General features: G+C 39.5%; 1 protein-coding gene across 16 annotated transcripts in view; it reads left to right on the top strand.

The window, feature by feature from the left end:
• Nucleotides 1-20,468, top strand: part of LOC139144975 (neurogenic locus notch homolog protein 1-like) — a 38,982-nt gene that overhangs the window by 11,171 nt on the left and 7,343 nt on the right. For 2 of the 16 annotated variants that reach the window (XM_070715841.1, XM_070715846.1), the window contains 26 exons: nucleotides 2,332-2,442; nucleotides 3,767-3,883; nucleotides 4,342-4,449; nucleotides 5,347-5,466; nucleotides 5,758-5,865; nucleotides 6,536-6,643; nucleotides 7,138-7,251; nucleotides 7,537-7,644; nucleotides 7,969-8,076; nucleotides 8,620-8,730; nucleotides 9,241-9,360; nucleotides 10,229-10,348; nucleotides 11,196-11,303; nucleotides 12,645-12,755; nucleotides 12,871-12,984; nucleotides 13,931-14,038; nucleotides 15,464-15,574; nucleotides 15,673-15,786; nucleotides 16,685-16,810; nucleotides 17,344-17,457; nucleotides 17,709-17,819; nucleotides 18,007-18,117; nucleotides 18,510-18,623; nucleotides 18,903-19,016; nucleotides 19,661-19,774; nucleotides 20,146-20,259. In XM_070715841.1, coding sequence (XP_070571942.1) covers nucleotides 2,332-2,442; nucleotides 3,767-3,883; nucleotides 4,342-4,449; nucleotides 5,347-5,466; nucleotides 5,758-5,865; nucleotides 6,536-6,643; nucleotides 7,138-7,251; nucleotides 7,537-7,644; nucleotides 7,969-8,076; nucleotides 8,620-8,730; nucleotides 9,241-9,360; nucleotides 10,229-10,348; nucleotides 11,196-11,303; nucleotides 12,645-12,755; nucleotides 12,871-12,984; nucleotides 13,931-14,038; nucleotides 15,464-15,574; nucleotides 15,673-15,786; nucleotides 16,685-16,810; nucleotides 17,344-17,457; nucleotides 17,709-17,819; nucleotides 18,007-18,117; nucleotides 18,510-18,623; nucleotides 18,903-19,016; nucleotides 19,661-19,774; nucleotides 20,146-20,259 — 2,937 coding nt within the window. Of the gene's footprint in view, nucleotides 1-568; nucleotides 682-2,331; nucleotides 2,443-3,766; nucleotides 3,884-4,341; nucleotides 4,450-5,346; nucleotides 5,467-5,757; nucleotides 5,866-6,535; nucleotides 6,644-7,137; nucleotides 7,252-7,536; nucleotides 7,645-7,968; nucleotides 8,077-8,619; nucleotides 8,731-9,240; nucleotides 9,361-10,228; nucleotides 10,349-11,195; nucleotides 11,304-12,644; nucleotides 12,756-12,870; nucleotides 12,985-13,930; nucleotides 14,039-15,463; nucleotides 15,575-15,672; nucleotides 15,787-16,684; nucleotides 16,811-17,343; nucleotides 17,458-17,708; nucleotides 17,820-18,006; nucleotides 18,118-18,509; nucleotides 18,624-18,902; nucleotides 19,017-19,660; nucleotides 19,775-20,145; nucleotides 20,260-20,468 lie in introns of all 16 variants that reach the window. The other 14 variants (XM_070715854.1, XM_070715843.1, XM_070715844.1 and 11 more) reach the window with 14 other exon arrangements.

Here is a 20,468-nt window from a genome sequence, read left to right on the forward strand (position 1 = left end):
ACGCCCATCTGTACGTTTACCCGCTTGAAAACATCTGTACACTACGTGGAGCGATGGGTGTTTCAATAAGCTGTTTTAGAACCATACTAAGAAAGTATACATTTGTTATACGTTCTTGTTAAAAAAATAATGAATCTTGCTGGTGTAGACAGCAGTGCCACAAACAGTACTTCTACGGAAAATCTTAGACTAGATTTGACGTCGACTGGAATGATTGTAGTCTGCGCAATTGTCGTTGTCAGCTCACCAGTTATTCTTTATCAAAACATATTATCTTAGGCAGCTCAGTTGTTATTCTTGTATAAAAATGCCCCGGTCAGAACGTTATGATTGAGATATTTTCAATCCCTTAGTCGACTCTTTCCTCATTCGAAACAGCATATAGGGTTCCAGCACACTTATAACCAAAAGTTTTGGGTTGATATAATACAGAGTGACGATCAACTACAAGACACTGATAGAGCCGGAAAGAAATTACTGGCTCCATAGTTGTTACACTGAATTTTCGTTAACTTGTCTAATGTGCAAACCAACCAACAGACTGACAACGACTCGGTTGCTTTTTCAGTGAGAGACGCCTGTCAACCGACGAACCCATGTCAAAATGGCGGCACATGTACGTCGTTTGGCGCAACGTTCATTTGCCAATGCCGTACCGGATTATTGGTGACACCTGCTTAAGTATGACGTCACTTTCTGTCTCTTGACAGCAAGTGTTTTATGTTATTGGCACACTAGGGTCACTTTATGTAGGCGAATGCTTCTGCCTTTAACAATTGGTGTACAACACCAAGAAGCAATCTCGCACATATCTGCCGTAAAGAAAATAACACACAGAACCGGTTTAAGATACAGCATCTTAATATAACCCTAAATGACTGTTCCCTCGGATAATTGCCTACCTTACCAGTTAAACACGCTGACATTTCCCCACGTAGGTGGTCATAATGCAAGTAATTTCAAACAACTATTTTTGTACTAACATTTTTGCCCTGCAAATATTTCACAACTTTCTACGCAAGCACTCTGGCGGCCTTCCAATCTTAGTGTTTAACCTTATGTTTACGCTGTAGTCGTTTTGAGAGCACCCGCATCTTAGTTTGAGCCAGCTTCCCTATAGACCCTTGACAGAATGTTCAGTTTCTGTCAAGACTAAACAAAGTCCGGGAAAAAAGTTTGGGAAACAAGATGTGGTAAAATACGCAAAATTTGACGTCGGGGTTTCGGTAGATAATAAAGCACACGATATTTTAAATACTGTGGAGTTGGATATTCGCTAGTGAATATACTTGACAGCCGCTTTCAACTACGCTTGTGAGTTACGAGACTTCAAACAAGCAGGGGCCTTCGCAAACATCACCAAAGCACTTGATAAACCACAGACAATTTGTGTCTGTGGTATATCTAAATTTCAAACGGGTGCCAGGATATGCACAACCTTGGAAAATACATCCTCTGTTGCAGCTTCCACGTCGGATTATAGTGTATCAAATTATGCTCCTTGCTCGGATGGAAAACTCGTCTTACACATTGCCCCATTTTTCAACTATGCACTTCAGTCGAAAACATTACATATATCATCCTTCGTGATTTATAGCATCATATGCACAACTACATTGGCAACTTCACGATATTTTACAGTTTGAGCAAAACATTTTATGCGTAATTTTCAAACGCACATTATATCCGTATAGTACACATTATGTATCCATATATAGTACATATCCGTGTATGTATATATATATATATATATATATATATATATATATATATATATACATATATACATACATACATACATACATACATACATACATACATACATACATAATACATACACACATACATACATTCACACACATACATACACATACATACACATACACATACACATACACATACATACATACATACATACATACATACATACATACATACATACATACATACATACATACATACATACATACATACTCCAACCTTACAAAATGTTTCTAATTTTTTGACACCTACTGTACCTGATAAGAGTGAACAATCATTCGTTATGTCCATGAAGAACTGAGTTTTTCTTATAAAGCACAACAATGTATGATATAGAAACGGTGAAAAAATTAATAAATTAATAAATTTATAAACATTATTTTAGCAAATCCCTTGACGCTTAGTTTGTAGTGCAATGCATGTGTGCACCGCTCCTCTTGTATAAAAAGTGCACATACTGATTGAAAAAAGAACGTACTTTTAGGATACTGTGCAACAAACAAGTTACAATTACGATTAGTTACGGTTCATAAGACCGAGTAGGGTGCTAATGGTACATTCTCTCTACAGTGACACCGTGTAATCCCAACCCGTGTCGAAACAGCGGCAGCTGTAGCGTGACCACAGATTCATTTGAATGTCAATGCATTTCGGGTTACATCGGCGATACCTGTGAAACTTGTGAGTGACAGCATCAGGATACTATTCCCAGCATGCCATGCTAGCGTTGCTTGGAAAACACACGTGGTCTCCCATGATTTCTCTAAACGGTTTTTAATCTTAAACAGTTAACCTAGAGTTAACCTTTGGAGGTTGATCTTCTGTAATTGATTCTTCTATTAACCTTTTCTTAATTTTCAGATTCGCATTAAATCTTATTGTATTTACAAAGTAATCGATTTTTCAGAAATTTTTTAACAACTAAAGTAATTACCCTTTGTAATTGAATGTTAATATACAAAATCCTTTTTTAATTATCTATACAAGCCATTTCATCCAAAAAGCGCAAAAACACTATTATAGCACTTATATAAAAAAAATTGGTCCTTAGTTTTGAATCACATTTTGTCAAGAAACATGAAATCTGCATGTTGTCGATCACTGGCTTTGTTTTAAATTGTTTAAAGCGTAGACACATATACTATCTCTCATGAGTGTAGACTGTAAATTTTGTCTCTCCTATCGGAGTGTCACCGCTTGTAAATCGGATAGACTTTTCCGACACGGTGCGATGAACAGATATTAGCCAACATCAATTTGATTGTTGTTTGTACCAATGCTATTTGGATGAAGAGGTTATCCTAATTTCTTTAAAAGTGTAATTTAATTTAACTTTTTATTATTGTATTGCATTATAAAATGACTGGTATCCCATGGTGCCATGCGTACAACATTACTCAAATTATTCTCTCTAGAACAAAAATTTAAAGACAACGTATATTGGATAACGATGATAATATGCGTAGAAACCCTTAATCTTTATGTTACTCATTGTTTAATGGAAATGATTTGCTTCACTGAGTCGGGAATTATTCCCCTTTCGACCTATCATGGAGGTAGCTACCTCCATGGACCTATTAAGAACAATGTGTCACAAGGCATCATGGGATACATTCCTCTCACATTTATATCCATCTATGATCTAACTTTATATATCTCTGTTGCATCTTATAACTAATTTGTCCTCGTTAAAATAGTGTGCTTAATGCTCCGTCTGAAACTTTCGTGGAGGAAACAGATCAACAAACAAACAACTGCCTGCGTGTTACAGAATTTTCAAAGTCTCTGAAGCTAAGACGACTCTCTTTATTGCTCTTTTAAAACACAAAGTTGGCAAGCTGAATGTAGTGTTTGCTAAAAGTTTCAAATTGCAAATGATACGGACGGGTTCATTTCGTCTACAGCGGATATAATTTCCGATCTCGCCTTTGTTGGTACACACTGTTACCAGAATGCAACTCCCATAGAAACTGGTTTAAAAGTTTTCTCCGCGTTCATTTTGCAGTTGATCCGTGCTCGAGTGACCCCTGTCAAAATGGCGCCACATGTTTCAACTCGTTCGATAACCAAAACTACATATGTATGTGTCCCGATGGCTTTGTCGGCGACCGCTGTGATACAGGTAAGAAAACGCCTAACTTTCCCACCAAAACATTGTTTAGGTCGTATATTCCGAGTACTAAGTTTTTCAGTCTGGTTGCCGAACTGCCCAACACAATATCTACTGCTGATCGTACTGACCCAGGAAGGTCTAGGATCGGTTCTTGTTTGATAATAGGCATCAACTGTTGACAACAAACAGCATTTAAATGGTAGAAGGAACTGTAACTACAAAAATAATTGTATTTAAGTTTGCCCTCAGTATCTTACATTGCGAAGTTGTAGAACGGGGCTGATAGTTTCTCATCTTAATTGTTGTGCTTGCTCTTTGACTGTGATGAGGGTGCGTAGCTGTACACTATCAGTTTGTCTGTCATGAAATAGTCAACGAATCATGATTAGATGTATCCATTTACGTGCATGAATATCAAAGCTATTTTATGCTGATGAACGTGTACTTTTTATTTTCTTTTATCGAAGCTCCCTGCACTCCTAATCCGTGCCTGAATGGAGGCCAGTGTGCGATAGCTGGTTTATACTTCGAGTGCACCTGTCTCGTTGGCTACTCTGGACTTATGTGTGAATTATGTAAGTTGCACAAGCATGTTGTAATCTGTTAATATTATTGGTAGGTAAGAGCGTGGTGGTTATGTTGGTTGACTGCGCGAAGGAATTCAGAATCGAACACGTACTAGACTTTGTTCAAGTCTGTAATTTGTGAATGTTTCATTTGGGTGCACGCGAGATGATTTGTGTTCTGTTTTCATATAAAACGTTTGATTTGGGTCAACGCGATGAGTGGCGTGCGCGTGTACGCGACAGGGAGTTTCACCTGGAATAATGCAGAAACTAATTCACTACTGCGCAGACTCAAAGGTAACGCGTTAGCTCGCCAGGGAGGCCTGACCGGGGCTGCCAAATTTCAAATAGGTTTGTATGAAATAGAAGTGACACTGGAGAAACTGTTGCAAAGATTTTACTTTTTAAAAAGTCACCGACTTGAACCAAGTCTGAACACGTACCTGAACAGATCGTAAAATCAGTCGTTCGAGGGCGCTCTCTGCGCTTCGGTAAGAGGGGGAGCGAAGAGGGCGCCACCGAACGACGGCTATTTCAGTCTAGCACCCAAAGTTTTAATATGTTGTAAAACCCTCCTCAGGCCATAGACGGCGGTGTCTTAGTTTTCTCCCAACAAAATATTGTGAGTGGGATAAGAGCAATGTTTTCTGTATATTCTGACACACTTAGCCGCCTAGGACAATGCAGAAAGCACGCGTGTTGCAGGTGACCCTATACATATCGTCGACCCAAGTTCATCAAGCATATTTCCCTCGGAAGTAAATTCCACTAAATTTGGAGAGAAGGCTCAAATCAAGTGTGATTTCTGTCGTGTGCGGTTTTGCTCATACATACCGTTACGACAGCCGTGACACAAAGCGTTGTAAGCGCATATTTTAACCTTTCTTTCATTGCTCTTCCCCGCAGCATCGTGCAGTCCATCGCCATGTATGAATGGCGGAGCTTGCGTCGTTCAAACAAATGGCGCGTATTTCTGTAACTGTCCACAGGGTTTCACGGGAGTCAACTGTGAACAAGGAACAACCAGTAAGTCAAGGCAATGGATCAATGAAACACTTTTTGACCGTTAATACAAGCTTTTTTATTTTTTAATAATGAATTGATCTTCCCTCGGGGCAGGCAGGAAGATCTTTGATCCACGATTTCTGTGTCCATGCTCCATTACATGGCCATACATCTATCACATAATTTTTTATGGCTATATTGCGATTCTCACAATATAGGTGAAAACACTATTGTTTTGCACATATGTAAACCAAAGTCAGAAAGTGTCCTAAAGTTCACCGACCTATCGTTGAAATTTCCATTTCCTTACAGCACAATGTAATCCCAGTCCATGTCAAAATGGCGGGACGTGTTACCTCACTGGCGGCGGCTACTTCTGCTCTTGTCCGGCGGGCTTTATCGGAATCAACTGTGAAACAGGTTACACACTTATTATTTCCCGCCAGACTATTTAATGAGTGCTAATTTTTGCTTTTCTGCGTTAAAAAGCGCATTTTCTCACAGGGAACCGCAGCTTTAGTTGAGCACAGCTAAAGTAGCATGCCAGCACATCTGCGAACGAGTTTGCTAATGATGCATTTGTAACCTGCGTTATGCTCCCGCTTTCCCTCCCCAGCTCCCAGCCGCCTTGCATTAGCGCTGCAATGCATAATCATTACGCTTACTTTTTGCTTCAACAAGACGCTATACCTGTAGAGGAAACAGCATCATGTGTGACTTTATTTATTTTGTTTGTGTTTTTTACTGCATCTTTGTGTACTGAGCGTAAATTACACAATCGACATTTGCTGTAAACAACATGTAACTTTTCGTGTCTTATCAAGTGATCTTCCATGGTTTTTGCTGTGACGTAGAATGAATCAGAAAACTCCATTTTACCCCTATAACCCATTACGCGCAAGTAATTAACAAGTAAATCGCTTTTCTGCTTGACATTTTCCCGGGCATGTGAGTAAACCTCTTTAGGCTTCATGATAGCTCAAAATTTTTAATTTTTGTACCTTGCCGGAGCACTTTTCCCCCCACAAGTTTTGTTGTGTTGTTTCAACTATCTACCTAATCACCATGACGATGTCCATCCTGTGTGTAGCTCCTTGTCAGCCTGATCCGTGTCAAAATGGCGGCGTATGTGTGGTGGAAACCAACCGTTACAGCTGTACCTGTCCACAGGGATACGTCGGCACAAACTGTGAAATATGTACGTAACACAGACAAACACATAGTTTACTCCACATTTCTTTCTTCAAAGTTGTAATTATAAACTCCACATGCTAAGAAAATTGTGTGATCAAAGCATTCCATGATTCATTGTAATCATAAAGAGGCATCCCTCTTCATCTGTTGGTAAATTCTACATAGGCTGAGTGGATTTATTGAGGTAAAACAGAGAAATCGAAACTCCTTGAGATTTTCAGTTGGTCAGAATTTATTCACACTCGCTTAATTAGAAATATTCATCGGAATCAATGAAGTCTTTTCGATGTGGTAATGGATATAAGTAATACACGTTTAATCGAACAAGTTTAATTGACAGTTTGACCTTTTGACCTCGGTGAAAGACCAGAGTAATTTATTCAGAATGGAGAATTCACTTTAGAACTTTTCGAAAATGCACACTGAGAAAATTAAAAAAGAAAGCTGCTTAAAATTCTTCTAATGCATGCTTTTGATGTGTATTTCTATCCCTTCCAGCACCATGTGATCCCGACCCGTGTTCAAATGGCGGAACATGTGGAATTTCATCATCCGGCACCTACTTTTGCACATGCGCCGAAGGCTTCCAAGGAAATAACTGTGAAATAGCTTGTAAGAAACCAATCGAATCACTTTAAATTGGCAAAAATCATCCAAATTTATTCATTTCAATCAAAAGTAGAGAAAAATTTCTATATCAAAAACTCAAATAAGATTAATCAAAGATCTTTGAAGGTTTAAAAGTTTGTTCTTTGGGGATAGCCAGTTGTATGAAGCGACAGATATTGCTTATAATATTCGCAGTGGAAATTACAACATAACATTATTGGTGTACGATTTGCGGGAAAAAAATTAGCTCAACCCTAATTATCACCACTTGTACTTTTACATCAATAGCTCCGTGTGTACAGAATCCGTGCCTTAATGGTGGTACCTGCTACGTCAGTCTGAGCACATTTGTCTGTGCCTGTCCTCCCGGTTTTGTCGGCAATATTTGTGAAATAGGTAACTTTTATATTTCTAGAAGAATTTACGCTGCCTCGTCTTGGTAATTTTGCACATGCGCAATGACCACCGAAGAAAGACAAGCAGAGTCCATAATGTATTGCCGTAAACGCTGTTGCATGTAATGAATGAATTCTGATGGCGTTTTATATGCAGCGAGGCTTTTTACCGTAAAGGGCTTCATTACGCAATTTCCGTTCAGCGCAGAGCGCAGCGTGGAAAATGAATGACGTTCTGTCGTTTTATCTATCACAATCAAGCTGACACCTAAGTATCATTTGCATGACGCAAACTTGATTTCACACGCCTCTGCCTTCCCACCAGCACCATGTTCTTCCGGTTCTTGCCTAAATGGCGGCACCTGTACCTTCACCAATGGAATGCAGTCCTGTACATGCGCGCCAGGCTTTCTGGGCGAAAGATGCGAATTAGGTATAATCAAATCTACTTATTTTATCAGTGTCAAGGTGATCTGCACGTCATAAATAAACATTACGAATGTTTGCTCATACTGTGCTCCAGGCATTCTTTTTCTTTTGAAGCATTTTTCTCTGAAGTCGAGAAAACGTGACAAATGCAGAAAAAAACAGCGCCATTTTGTTTCTCCATCTGTTACTGACGAGAACCAAAAGCCGGTAACGTTTTACAGGGTTTAATAAGTGCGGCCGTTTCCGTGTTTGCCATTGGAAAAAATTGATAGCTGATTATCACCATTCGCAGAGATGAAAGCCCGTATTTTCCGTCCTCATACGCTTCAATAGCTCTTTCAAGCTAAGGAAAGAGATCTTCGAGAAGTTTCATCTTCCTTGAAATATTTCCTTAAGAAACGTAATACCTGAAGATGAATGCTTAAAGTATCGCATACGTTATGTCTCACTTTGTCTCAAGCAGTCGAATTGCAACCATAGTGTCTGTTTTTCCGACGTCGTTTTTTCGTGTCAATCGCTCATATTACCTCCACTTTCTCTCCCCTAGCTCCGTGTTTGCCTTCTCCGTGTCAGAATGGCGGAAGGTGCGAAGTGGTCGGAACGTCGTTCATATGTTACTGCTCTCAGGGGTTTACTGGCACCGACTGTTCGACCAGAAGTAAGATTGATCCATGTTTAATGGCAGAAAAGCGTTGACACAGATGCATAGTTAGACAGACAAAGGCAGGCAGGCAGACAGACAGACAGACAGACAGACAGACAGACAGACAGACAGACAGATAACTATACTTGCGGAACGAGACAGATAGTGAGATATTGACCAAATCATACACTGAAAGAGGCGGGAACGAACGTACGACGGAAAATGTGTAAGCCAAACAGTCTATTAAATGAAAGCGAAAACCTCCAGTACTATTCATCGGACAGTATTCTTTGAAAGAACTGAATAGGGGACGTATGACGACATGTGCATCAATTTTTTCCTTTAAGATGTTCATAAAAAGATACATTTTGTACTGTTAATGTATTTGCACTCTGTAACACACAGTGTCACATTCAAACGGGCTTCATGATCATGTAAGAATAGAATCCTACGTTGTTATGCTAGAGTTGTGAATTCATATAGAGCTACTGCTTCGTATTGAACCAATGATATGTTTCGTTGCAGTTCCTTCAGGATGTAGCTCCTCCCCGTGTCAGAATGGAGGCACTTGTGTTGACGTCGATATGTTCAGTTACAGGTGTTTCTGCGCCGTAGGATTTGTGGGCGATTTCTGTCAAGAATCCAGTAAGCGTTTATGGAAAACAAGAATTGTATTTCTAAATGCTTTATTATTCTTTGTCTATTTTTGCTCCCCATTTTGCTAGTTTCATCGCTGGTTTTTGGTTTTCTGCAAAGATCAAGATAAAATGCTACTCTGAAGAACATATTCAACTCACACGCTGCATGCGAATTTTTTTATTTCATATCGCATTATACGTATGCTCACCTTTGGTAGCGCATGGTGCTGCTACGAGATAGCGGTTTTGCTCGGTAAAATGTGCTGATGCGCTTATGGATTGTTATATCAGTCTGAGTTTTACAACGCCAAGCTATCTTCTGCGCAAATGAACCTCGCCCACTATTAATCCCCTGCTTTGTACGTCAGGCGTATAGGGACGAAGTCGCTTTTTTTGGTATTTTTTGGTATTTTCCTATGTCAAGAGAAAATATACTAAGCGCTTTCACTAAAATCAACCTTGCTCTCAAATTATGTCGATGGATTGTTTGATTTGAGCAAATTATGACCTCGCTGTACATAACGTTGAGGTCAACTTGAACCTTGCGTCCAGGCAGTCGTTTGATCATGCTTCGTCGACCTCTTTGGCCGGCTGCAGTCTCAAGTATTACGTCATTGACAAAATGGATGCCAAAAATAGCGACAACGTCCCTTTAACATTGCTGTTGATCGAATGCGCTTGCTTTACAATCCAACAACGCATAGCTTTTCAATTTTTTTTAGGTTTTCCAGGCTTGCAGCAATATAACGCATATGCCTTTCTGAAAGTTAGAAGCAACAATAAATGGCATAAGAAATCCTGTTCTGTCAATGATGTCGAATTTGAACATGTGTTTGCGGAGAAAAAAATATAGTGTTGATTTCTTCTTTTTTCAGCGCCTTGCATTCCGAATCCTTGCTCCAATAATGGTATCTGCTCGTCCGATGATACAAGTCCAAGCGGTTACACGTGCGCATGTCCATCTGGCTTCGCTGGTTCCAACTGTGATTTGGCGGGTAAGGCCTCATGTTTTGTTGCACATACGTTATGATTTTCTTTGAATGTGAAAACAAAGTATTAAAAAGGTACAGTTTTATGACAGTTAATTTCGGTTGAATCCGAGTCCAGCATTTTCGATAACACGCAAATGTGGCATGTGTTCAGTTTTACCCCAGTCCTTGTTTTAGGTGTTACACTGACCAAAGAAAGAACTCTACTAAAAGGGTGGGATGACAATTTTATGCTTTGCATTTTGGCATAATCAACCATCAACAATACTTAAAAAGGTTTTAAATAAATACGTTTAGAAGCTAAGAGACATGATGTTTATGGTAGAACTAAAGATTCTGAATAACCAATGAGGAATAGTTGAAATCGGGGGTGAAATGCACAAGATCAAGCGTGCATATTGGTCTGTGTGGCGAGTAACACTGTTAGAACACAATACTGAAAGAACATTAAAGGGACAAAGTCGGCCATTTTTCATTAATTTTGTTTGATGCAAGATACTTCTTATATTGTTTAACATGTTGAAAGCTACTGAATAAATGGGTGACCATGCATATATTCGACCCCGGTTTTAGACAAATTAAATGAAGCCATCGCGAAAATGAATTAATGGTCATGACCATTAATTCATTTCGGTGATAGTTTCATGTATCGTGTCTGAAACTGGGGTCAAATATATATGGTCACCCATTCATTCAGTATCTGTCAACATGTCAAACAATAAGTAGTATCTCGTAACAAACAAAATTCATGAAAAATGGCCGACTTTGTCCCTTTAAAGCTACAGTATGAGTGGTGTAATCTCCACCATCCGCTATATCATCCATTTTCTATCTCTTCACATGTCGCCAACAGTCTGTCCCATCGGTTACTGTTATAATGGCGGTACATGTAGTGTCGTCACTCCCGGGAACTACCAATGCGCATGTCCTACTGGCTTCAGTGGAGATAGGTGCAATGTTGGTCAGTAAACTGCTGTGCAATCGTCACGTATCTGAACTTGTCTCGGGTCCTACATGCAGTTTTGATTACGTATAATTAATTCTAGACACAAGTCACAGTAAATAGTACTGCACATGCGTATTACTCATTAAATGATAACAAAACTCTGTCAGGAATGTACGCGCATTATGAGATGGCCTAATGTGTCGCTTCTGTTGTATGAGAGTAGTCCGCAAAACATCTCTTCTATCATAAAATCATTGTCTTTGTCAAGGAAAATGAACCTACCTCACTTGTTTTATATGGCACTCACATTCTGAGACACTCTCGATGAAACATTTTCACCTACAGTAAAATCTTTGGTACAATACTGACCCGGCAATTCATATAAACGCTGAATTATCTGTCCTACATAATTACATTATTTCGCTTCTACTATCGCCCTTCGTAACTAATACCTTTGTGGAGGGTCGGTGGTGAATGATTCTGATCACTAATTTGAAGTAATGTGTGTTATTAGAATCATTTTTGAAACTTTTGATTGTTCCTTCAGAAGTGCTTTTCACTAAATTTGTGAGACGTAATGTTCTATCTACGTACATGGCACTTCCCTGCTCGACAACTGTGCGGATTAACGACGCATGCGTGCTTAGGGCTGCTTTTGATTTGGCCTAACGTCGACAACAAATGCGCCAATCAAACAAAAGAGTATAACGTTTGTCAAAGCTAGCTCTGTCCTGTTATCATGAGCTCGGCTGTGATCAAGGCCCATATATGTCCACTATTAAGGTGCATTGGGCAGAAACACGCGGCGCTGCAACAGGTTACTAAACAGGTTGCTAAAGAACAACAGGTAACATTCGGTGAAATCGCCAGCTGCTGCAATATTGATAGAAAAGGAATTTCCCATTTTCTTACGGTAGAATGCGCCTCGGGGACAGATATTTTTACTCTCTAACTTATTTTCTGCTCTACCTATTGTGGGGGTTTCATTTAAAGCTCTTGGTGTAAGAAAACTTTTCACGGTCTTAGTTTTTCAAAAATCGAAAAATTTCAATTGTTTCCATAGAGTTAACAAAGTGACGGCGGCCATTTTGAATTTCAAATATCAGTAAATTTGGGTAATTTATTTCTCTAGCACCAGAATTTGCACGGTGACCCCCGATTTTTATTCTTGATTTTGAAAGAGAATAGTTGAAAGATTCCTTGAGAAAAGCTTGAGCAACATTTTTCAGGCTTTAATTTGCAGGCGCATACTACCGTAAGTGGCCTTTCAGTACTAACGAAACATTCGGAAAATGGCACATTGCCAAATATTCTATGTCCTTACTTGTTCTCTCTCATGATTTTCCAATCATCTAGTGGATCCCTGCTTGACAAACGCCTGTATCAACGGTGCAACCTGTCAACCACAGGGAAATACTTACACGTGCTCCTGTGCAGTGGGATGGCGTGGACAATACTGTCAACTTGGTAAGTTTCCTGTAGCTCAGGCTATCAAAACAGTCAAAAAAACTTTTCCTCATGCGACACTTTTTATGACTACTTTCGTTTCAAAAATACTGATTTTGTCGTATTTCTGCTTCAGTTGATCCGTGCGCCAACAACGGTCCTTGCGGCAGCCAGGGAACATGTTACATATCCGGATCTGGTTACGGATGCACCTGTGAACAAGGGTTTCACGGCCAGCACTGCGACGAAGGTGAGGGGAAATAGTTCTTATACTGATATTTGAGAGTGCATCGAGTCTGCGCATACGCGACGTATATACTTGAAAAATGCATTTCTGTCACAACATTTGATTATTAGGTGATAGGCCCCTTGAAATTGAAAGACTTAAACTTTTGCACACACTTCTAGTATGGAAACTTTAGATCATTTCCTTTCGAAAACATGAATAAAACTCCGAGGTCTCTATGAAAACAATGATCATAGACAAAGAAATTACCCATCATGTACCGACAAATGAAATTCAAAATGGCCGCCATCTCTGTGTTAACTCTGTGGGGGAAAATTAATTCGATTTTTCACATTAATAAGCGAGTGAAAACTTTATTTACTCCATGAGCTCCAAAATGACGCTAACCAGGGGTAGACCTTTGAGAGTTCGAATATCTGTCTCTCAGGCTCAATCTATCATAACCCTTTTTGAGAACCCTTTTGGCCCTAACCCATTGTTATCAATAATGGTTGTGAACCTGTTTACACGGAATAGGTGAAGAACAGGCTGAAACCGACAAAAATTACTCAAAAAATCAAGCTATATCCGAGTTCAATAAATTAAAATAAGACGCGCATGCGCAAATATGGCGTATGGTCAGTGCTACCTCATTCCTTGTTTTACGCGTAGTTGATATTTTTATGCTTTACATTTTGGCATAATCAACCGTAAAGAATACTTTCGAAATGTTTTAAATATAAACGTTTAAAAGCTAGAACCTAGACGTTTCTGTTGAATGCACAGGATTACCAGTAGTCTGGTAGGCGACTTTGAGTGCACAAGATCAAGCGTTGGTATTGGTCTATTTGGCAAGGAACACTATCAGAACTCTTTACTGAGAGAACATTAGTTGTGTTCTGTATGACTAGCCTAATCTCGATCATCCACTATATCATCCATTTTCTATCTCTTCACTTGTCGCCAACAGTCTGTCCGATCGGTTACTGTTATAACGGCGGTACATGTTTTGCCATCACTCCGGGGAACTACCAATGCTTATGTCCAGATGGTTTCAGCGGAGATAGGTGCAATGTTGGTCAGTAAACTGCTGTGCAATCGTCACGTATTTGAACTTGTCTCGGGTTCTTCTTGTAGTTTTAGAATACATGTAGTTCAAGACATACACACGGCACAGAAAAAAGTACTGCACATGGGTATCGCTGGTTAAAAAATAACAAAAGCACCACCGTTAAAGGTATACTGTCACCTGTTCCAATTTTGCTACAGTTACCATGGAAAGAGAAAATCTAGGCAATCACAGATTTTAAACGGGTGGCCGCTTTTTAAAAAGCGCCCTCAAATGGGCATTATGAATACCAAGGAACGCCCTTTTGACCATATATGGGCATATTTAGATTACAGGTGACTGTTATACCTTTAATAAGGACGTACGCACATTATGAAAGGGTCTAATATGCAACTTTCGTTTTCTGACAGTTGTTCACAAAACATCTCTTTCATTATGAAATAAATATCTTCGCCAGGAAAAAATTAAAAGTCAAATGAATCTACTTTACTTGCTTTTTACGGCACTAACTTTTTGAGACATTCTCGATCAGATATTTTCACTTACAGGAACACCTGTGGTAAAATATTGACCCGGCATTTTATATAAACGCCGACTTCTCTGTCCTACATAATGATTATATCTCGCTTCTACTATGTGTGATTATATTGACTTGTACACCAGTGTCCCCTACATTTTATATTACTTTTTATAACACTTTTAAAACACAATATGAAAATCAAGAACAAAAGGAAATATTAAGGGTGCTTCGACCTTTCTAGCCCGTACACCCTAACACGACGGTCTACCAGCCAGTATCACTGTAACACACAGAACCTTTCTGGTGCAAAGAAGGGTTTTATCCTCCTTCTGTAACTCATGATGCTTTTGTGGAGGGTTCTTGGTGATTGGTACTAATAATTAGTTTTGCTTAGTGTGTGAATGTTATCGGCATAATTTCTTGAAAGTTTTGATTATTCCTCTACAAGTACTTTTCGCTGAAATTTGTGGGACCTAGTGTTCTATCAACGTACAGGGCTGTGCTGGGTGGCAACTGTGCGAATTAACGACGCATGCTAAAGGTTGCTTTTTGATTTAACCCAACGTCGACAACAAAATGCGCTAATGACAAGTCGTTTCTCTCCAAGCTAGATCTGTCCTGTTACATTGTGTTCGGTCAAAGTCTCCGTCGCTCACTGTTATCAAGGCCCCGATTGGTCCACCATTGAGGCACAATGAGCATAAAATAGCAGGCCGAAACACATTGTGAAACAGTTCAAGAAACACTTTATATAATTAAAATGAGGTCAAATCGCGTCCTGCTGCAATTATTAATAATAAAGAAATCTTCCTCTTATTTGATGGCCTCTAGTGACGCAAATATTTGGAAAATGGCAGATTGCCAAATATTTCGTGGCCTTACTTGTCTTTTCTTATTATTTTCCAACTATACAGTTGATCCCTGCTTGACGAACGCCTGTATCAACGGTGCAACCTGTCAGCCACAGGGAAATACTTACACGTGCTCCTGTGCGGTGGGATGGCGTGGACAATACTGTCAGCTGGGTAAGTTTCCTGTAGCTCAGAATATAAAGGCAGTCAAACAAAGTTTTTCCATATGCGAGACTTCAAAAAATAATGCTTTCGTCGTATTTCTGCTTCAGTTGATCCGTGCGCCAACAACGGTCCTTGCGGCAGCCAGGGAACATGTTACATATCCGGATCTGGTTACGGATGCACCTGTGAACAAGGGTTTTACGGCCAGCACTGCGATGAAGGTGAGCCGAAATAGAATTTGTCATACAAAAATTTGAGAGCGCATCGAGTCTGCACGACGTTTATACTTGAAAAAATGTATTTCTGTCACAATATTTGGTATCACGACATTGAAAAACTTAAATTTGTTTTTCGTCGAGTTTTTCTTTCCAAAATTTACCACCAAGAACCACTGATATTTACTCTTTTATGAGAAGCCTGCGTCAACCATTTCAAAAAATGAACAATCATCAGGTTTTGGAGAGATCGGTCATTTGGTTTTTATTGTTTCGATTTTCGTAAAAGTAAATGGCGGTTTCGGTAGCTCGCCTAACTGTGCGTGATCCCAGTCTAAATTTTAGTGCCTGATAATAAACTTTTACGACAGGTATCACATGAAATGTGGTGTTTATTTTGGTGAGGAGTGGATTGTATTGAAGCCACACAATTGCAAACACAGACATCTTATCAAACCATAAGGTGTATCGTAACGATAGGGACCCAGGCATTTCCCGACCAGTGTACGTGTGCATGGAGGGACTGTGGCTGCATGGATCTTAGATCAGTGCTTGTCGGTAATCCTTACGTACCGGAAAGGGCCGTCCACGGTCAACCATCGTGGGGAGAATCCTGGATCTTATTCTCTGTTAACATTACACACGTAGTAACTTGAATAAGTTTAAAATTCGTTGAGCTCGACAAATCCACACAGACAAACAGCTAATAATCCAACGCAAAAAAATAAGCTTGCAAGAAACTGAAACATAATCAGGTATATTATATTCGCTTGGTTTGAAGCGTCGCTTGTATTGTTCGACGAAAAAATAACAGCTTTTTCATTTTTCGTCAAAGGGCATGCACGTTCGCACCGTGCGTTTCCATTTGGGCTAACAGCAACTTTCTCATCTCTTCGCCTTCCAGAAATTCCATGTACTGTCAACCCATGTCAAAACAACGGTACCTGCTACACGACAGGTGACGGCCAGGGTAATCTAATCGCAAGGTGCCTATGCAAATCAGGTTTTGTAGGGAATCTGTGTGAAGCAGGTAAGCTTTAAACTCAGTAGGTCAGAAGGATTTGCAAGCTAATCTTTTATAACACCTTTTTAGCTCGAAAAGATTTCGAAACCAGAAGCTCGTTTCTTTGAAAGTAAACATTTTACTTTAATACCAACTGAACAGCACTCTTACTCGACAGCAAACTTTAAAGAGACTATATATCAAATAGCGTCATAGCCGAATCTGTAATGTTCAAAAATTAACATTTTGTCCGAAATTGTATGACTGTTAGCAAATTGCGAGCGACTAACGAAAATGACACCGAGTATTTACTTGATGAAGACACGAAATCACATGTCGAGGTCCCAAACACGACCCGGAGCAGCACCAGACATAGTCGACAAACGGAGAGTTAGGCCAAAATTCTTTTTGCAGCAGCCGATGTTACGCATGCGTGGATATATTCAATCACAAACCCATAATTGCAATTACGTATTCGGACTCGAGATTGTACGGTCGTTATGATGAGTGAAGATAGCTGCCAAAATGACCACCATTGTTTAATTTTTTCCCTTTGGCAGTTATCAGTGCGTGCAGCAGCAATCCTTGCCTGAACAGCGGCAATTGCGCCCTCTCTACCGATGGTTTTGTATGCAACTGCGTGAATGACTTCACGGGAACTTTTTGTCAAATTCGTAAGTTGGAAATTCATCATGAATTATGATACACGGATCCAGTCGGAAGGAATTTACTCCGTGAATTTTTGATATCTGTGTGGCGATTTTTAATAACTTTACCATGTTGGCCGACTGCAGGAAGCTTATCTTTCCTTCTAACTTTATACAAACAATATTTTATGATCCAATTATTTATTAATGCTTAATTTCCATCGAATCATCCCAGTGGACACCTCGTTTAACTTGGCCTATACCATTTATTTTCATAGCCCCGCCCTGCAATAGTAATCCGTGCTTAAATGGCGGAATATGTGTGAACGACAATGGCAATTACATCTGCAACTGTATCGACGGATATACGGGGAACATTTGTCAGACAGGTGAGTCAAATTTCTCTCTCGAGTGTAAGTAAGTGTTGTTGTTGTTGTTGTTGTTGTTGTTGTTGTTGTTGTTGTAGTTGTTTTTGTTGTTGTGTAAGTTTTGGTAACACACACACTCGCATTTCAACGTGAGCAGAACCAGAAATTCAAGCTCGACGGTCTTTTTTCTCTCTCTTTCTCTCGCCAGGCACCGCATGCTCATCGAGTCCGTGCAAGAACGGCGCTACGTGTCAAAACTATATCAATGATTTCATTTGCACATGCGCAGATGGTTGGGCAGGAGCGCAGTGTACTACACGTGAGTGGGCTATTTTTACACTGGATTCTAGTCAGGCTTGAGTTCCAAGCTAAAAGTTACTTTTTATTCTTTTTCTTGTCGTTGATTTAGTACATTATATTACCGCCTTCCGAAAACAAACGAATTAAAGCTTCAAAATGTGAAATTCCCCAGATAAGATATCCACTACCTTTTCTAGCGGCCATTTTGAAATGCTGCCATGTTTATAGTTACTGCTTTATGGCCTAAGGGTCTACACATTTGTTTCACATTTCTGTCGAATGCAAATGGAAGAAAGAAGGAAGAAAATTTACATGTAATTCTTCAAATCTGATATTCGTGGCTTATGCCATGAATAAATAACTTTGTAGAAATCAATGTATGGTTCTATGTGATGTCTGTGTTTGCTACAGCGACGTCGGTGTGTTCAACGGCACCCTGTGGTAATGGCGGGACTTGCCGTGAGGTCAATCAAGGGTATGTCTGTGATTGCACAGCTCAGTGGAGGGGCGAAAGATGTACAATACGTAAGTGCGTTCATTTTAACAGTTCAAAGGTCAATGCTTTCGCTAAAATCGGTATAGTGATAACTGTATCGGAACAGTCATAGTGACCGATCTGTACTTTATGTTGATAATTATATTTAGGGAGACAAATTTGTCAATAATGTGTCACAATGACGTCCCTGATGGTGTGCCAGGTTAAAAATAAAGGAAACCTACAAATAAATAAACAGACAAACAAACGAAGTGCTGTGTAGGAACATTGAAAGGCAAACTAGTGAAGTCTTGTAATATTTCTTTCAGCTGCTGATCCGTGCGATAGTAGTCCATGTACAAACGGCGGTACATGTGTAAGTGGTAACACTTACTACGTCTGTCAGTGCCCTGACGGATTTACTGGCGTTAATTGTGTTACAGGTCAGTGGCATAGCTTTTTCGTACCAGGGTTTTGTTTTTGTTTTGTCTTTGTGAAGACTCGTCATTTTTATCTGTTCATTTGGATGGCAATCAATTCAGGAATTAGATTGGTTGTTCGATATTTGTATATGACAGAATAGTTTGTTGGGTAGAATGGAAAAACTGTCAAAAATGCTTGTGACCCAACGATTATAGGCTGTATTATCGTCACCTTTAAGGATGCCAGACAGTATTGTCTGAAAAGTGATACCAGGTTGAACTCACTTTGCTAATTTTAACACGATTGGAACTAATTTGGGATAATTGGATCTTCATATTTTTCAAATTTCTCAAGCATGTTAGGTGCCCTATAGCTGAATTTTGCAATGTTACAAATTACTCATAAAACAAGTGTATAACTTGAAAAGAAGATGGGCTTACATTTGCAGATCAAACAGACATTACTTCACTATCCAATTGTGCCAAATTAGTTTCAATCAGACCTGGAAAAAGTGGTTTTCACAGTTTAATTCCTGGCATTTTGTTGCAGAAGAGGACTTCGACTATGATACGTATGTCTTTTGTAATATTTTGATATCAAACCTTTTCAAATATTTTCGGGCATTTTACAATTCAAGAACGACTCTCCTCTATTAACATTTCAGAGATAGATGTTTGTGGAGATAGCGCCCCCTGTATCCATGGTACCTGCACACGCCGTGGTTCGAGCTACGAGTGTCAGTGTGACAGCGGATGGACGGGAGTGAACTGTGACGTAGGTAAGAAACAAGGCATTGCCCATGCGTGAAAAGTAACTGTCCAATCAAATATCGCCATACGACAAACGAAATGTTAGCTGAGGTTTTTACTATACCGTTCTTTTATCTGTCGTAGAAAGTGGAAACTGTGTAATACAGGTAATAAAGAAAGAATTCGATAAAAGAAATTGTCACTTCACAATTGTTCTAACGTTAAGGCTACAATCATTTGCTTGGTTCATACAGCAGCTCCTGTGCAGTGGATGAATGTTACTTAGCATAGGTGCGCTGCGATTTTGTATCATGGTGAATGAGACCACGTTTTCTGAACTTACAAAGAAATAGCGCAACTTCATTCGTTTTGATTTCTTTTTCTTGCATGGTTACTCAAGATGTCGACGAATGTGCCAGTAATCCATGTAGGAATGGGGCAACATGTTTAAATGGTGCAAATAAGTTTGAATGTAATTGTACTATTGGTTTCCGTGGCACCCTTTGTGAAACAGGTACGTTTTACATTTTACTTTCAACCCTAAAAAATCCCACTTGTCACCTTCGCCTTTAGTGAGGTGACTCAGAATCGACCACCAGATTTATTTGTGCTCGCGTCACTTTTATCAGTTTTTGCTGCTTATTCTCAGTATTATAGTTTATCACATGGGTGTTATTCAGGCCATGGTGTGACCGTGACCGGTTGGGTTAGCAAGATATTTAC

This window comes from Ptychodera flava, chromosome 12, assembly GCF_041260155.1.
Source record: "Ptychodera flava strain L36383 chromosome 12, AS_Pfla_20210202, whole genome shotgun sequence".
NCBI classification, from domain to species: Eukaryota; Metazoa; Hemichordata; class Enteropneusta; family Ptychoderidae; genus Ptychodera; species Ptychodera flava.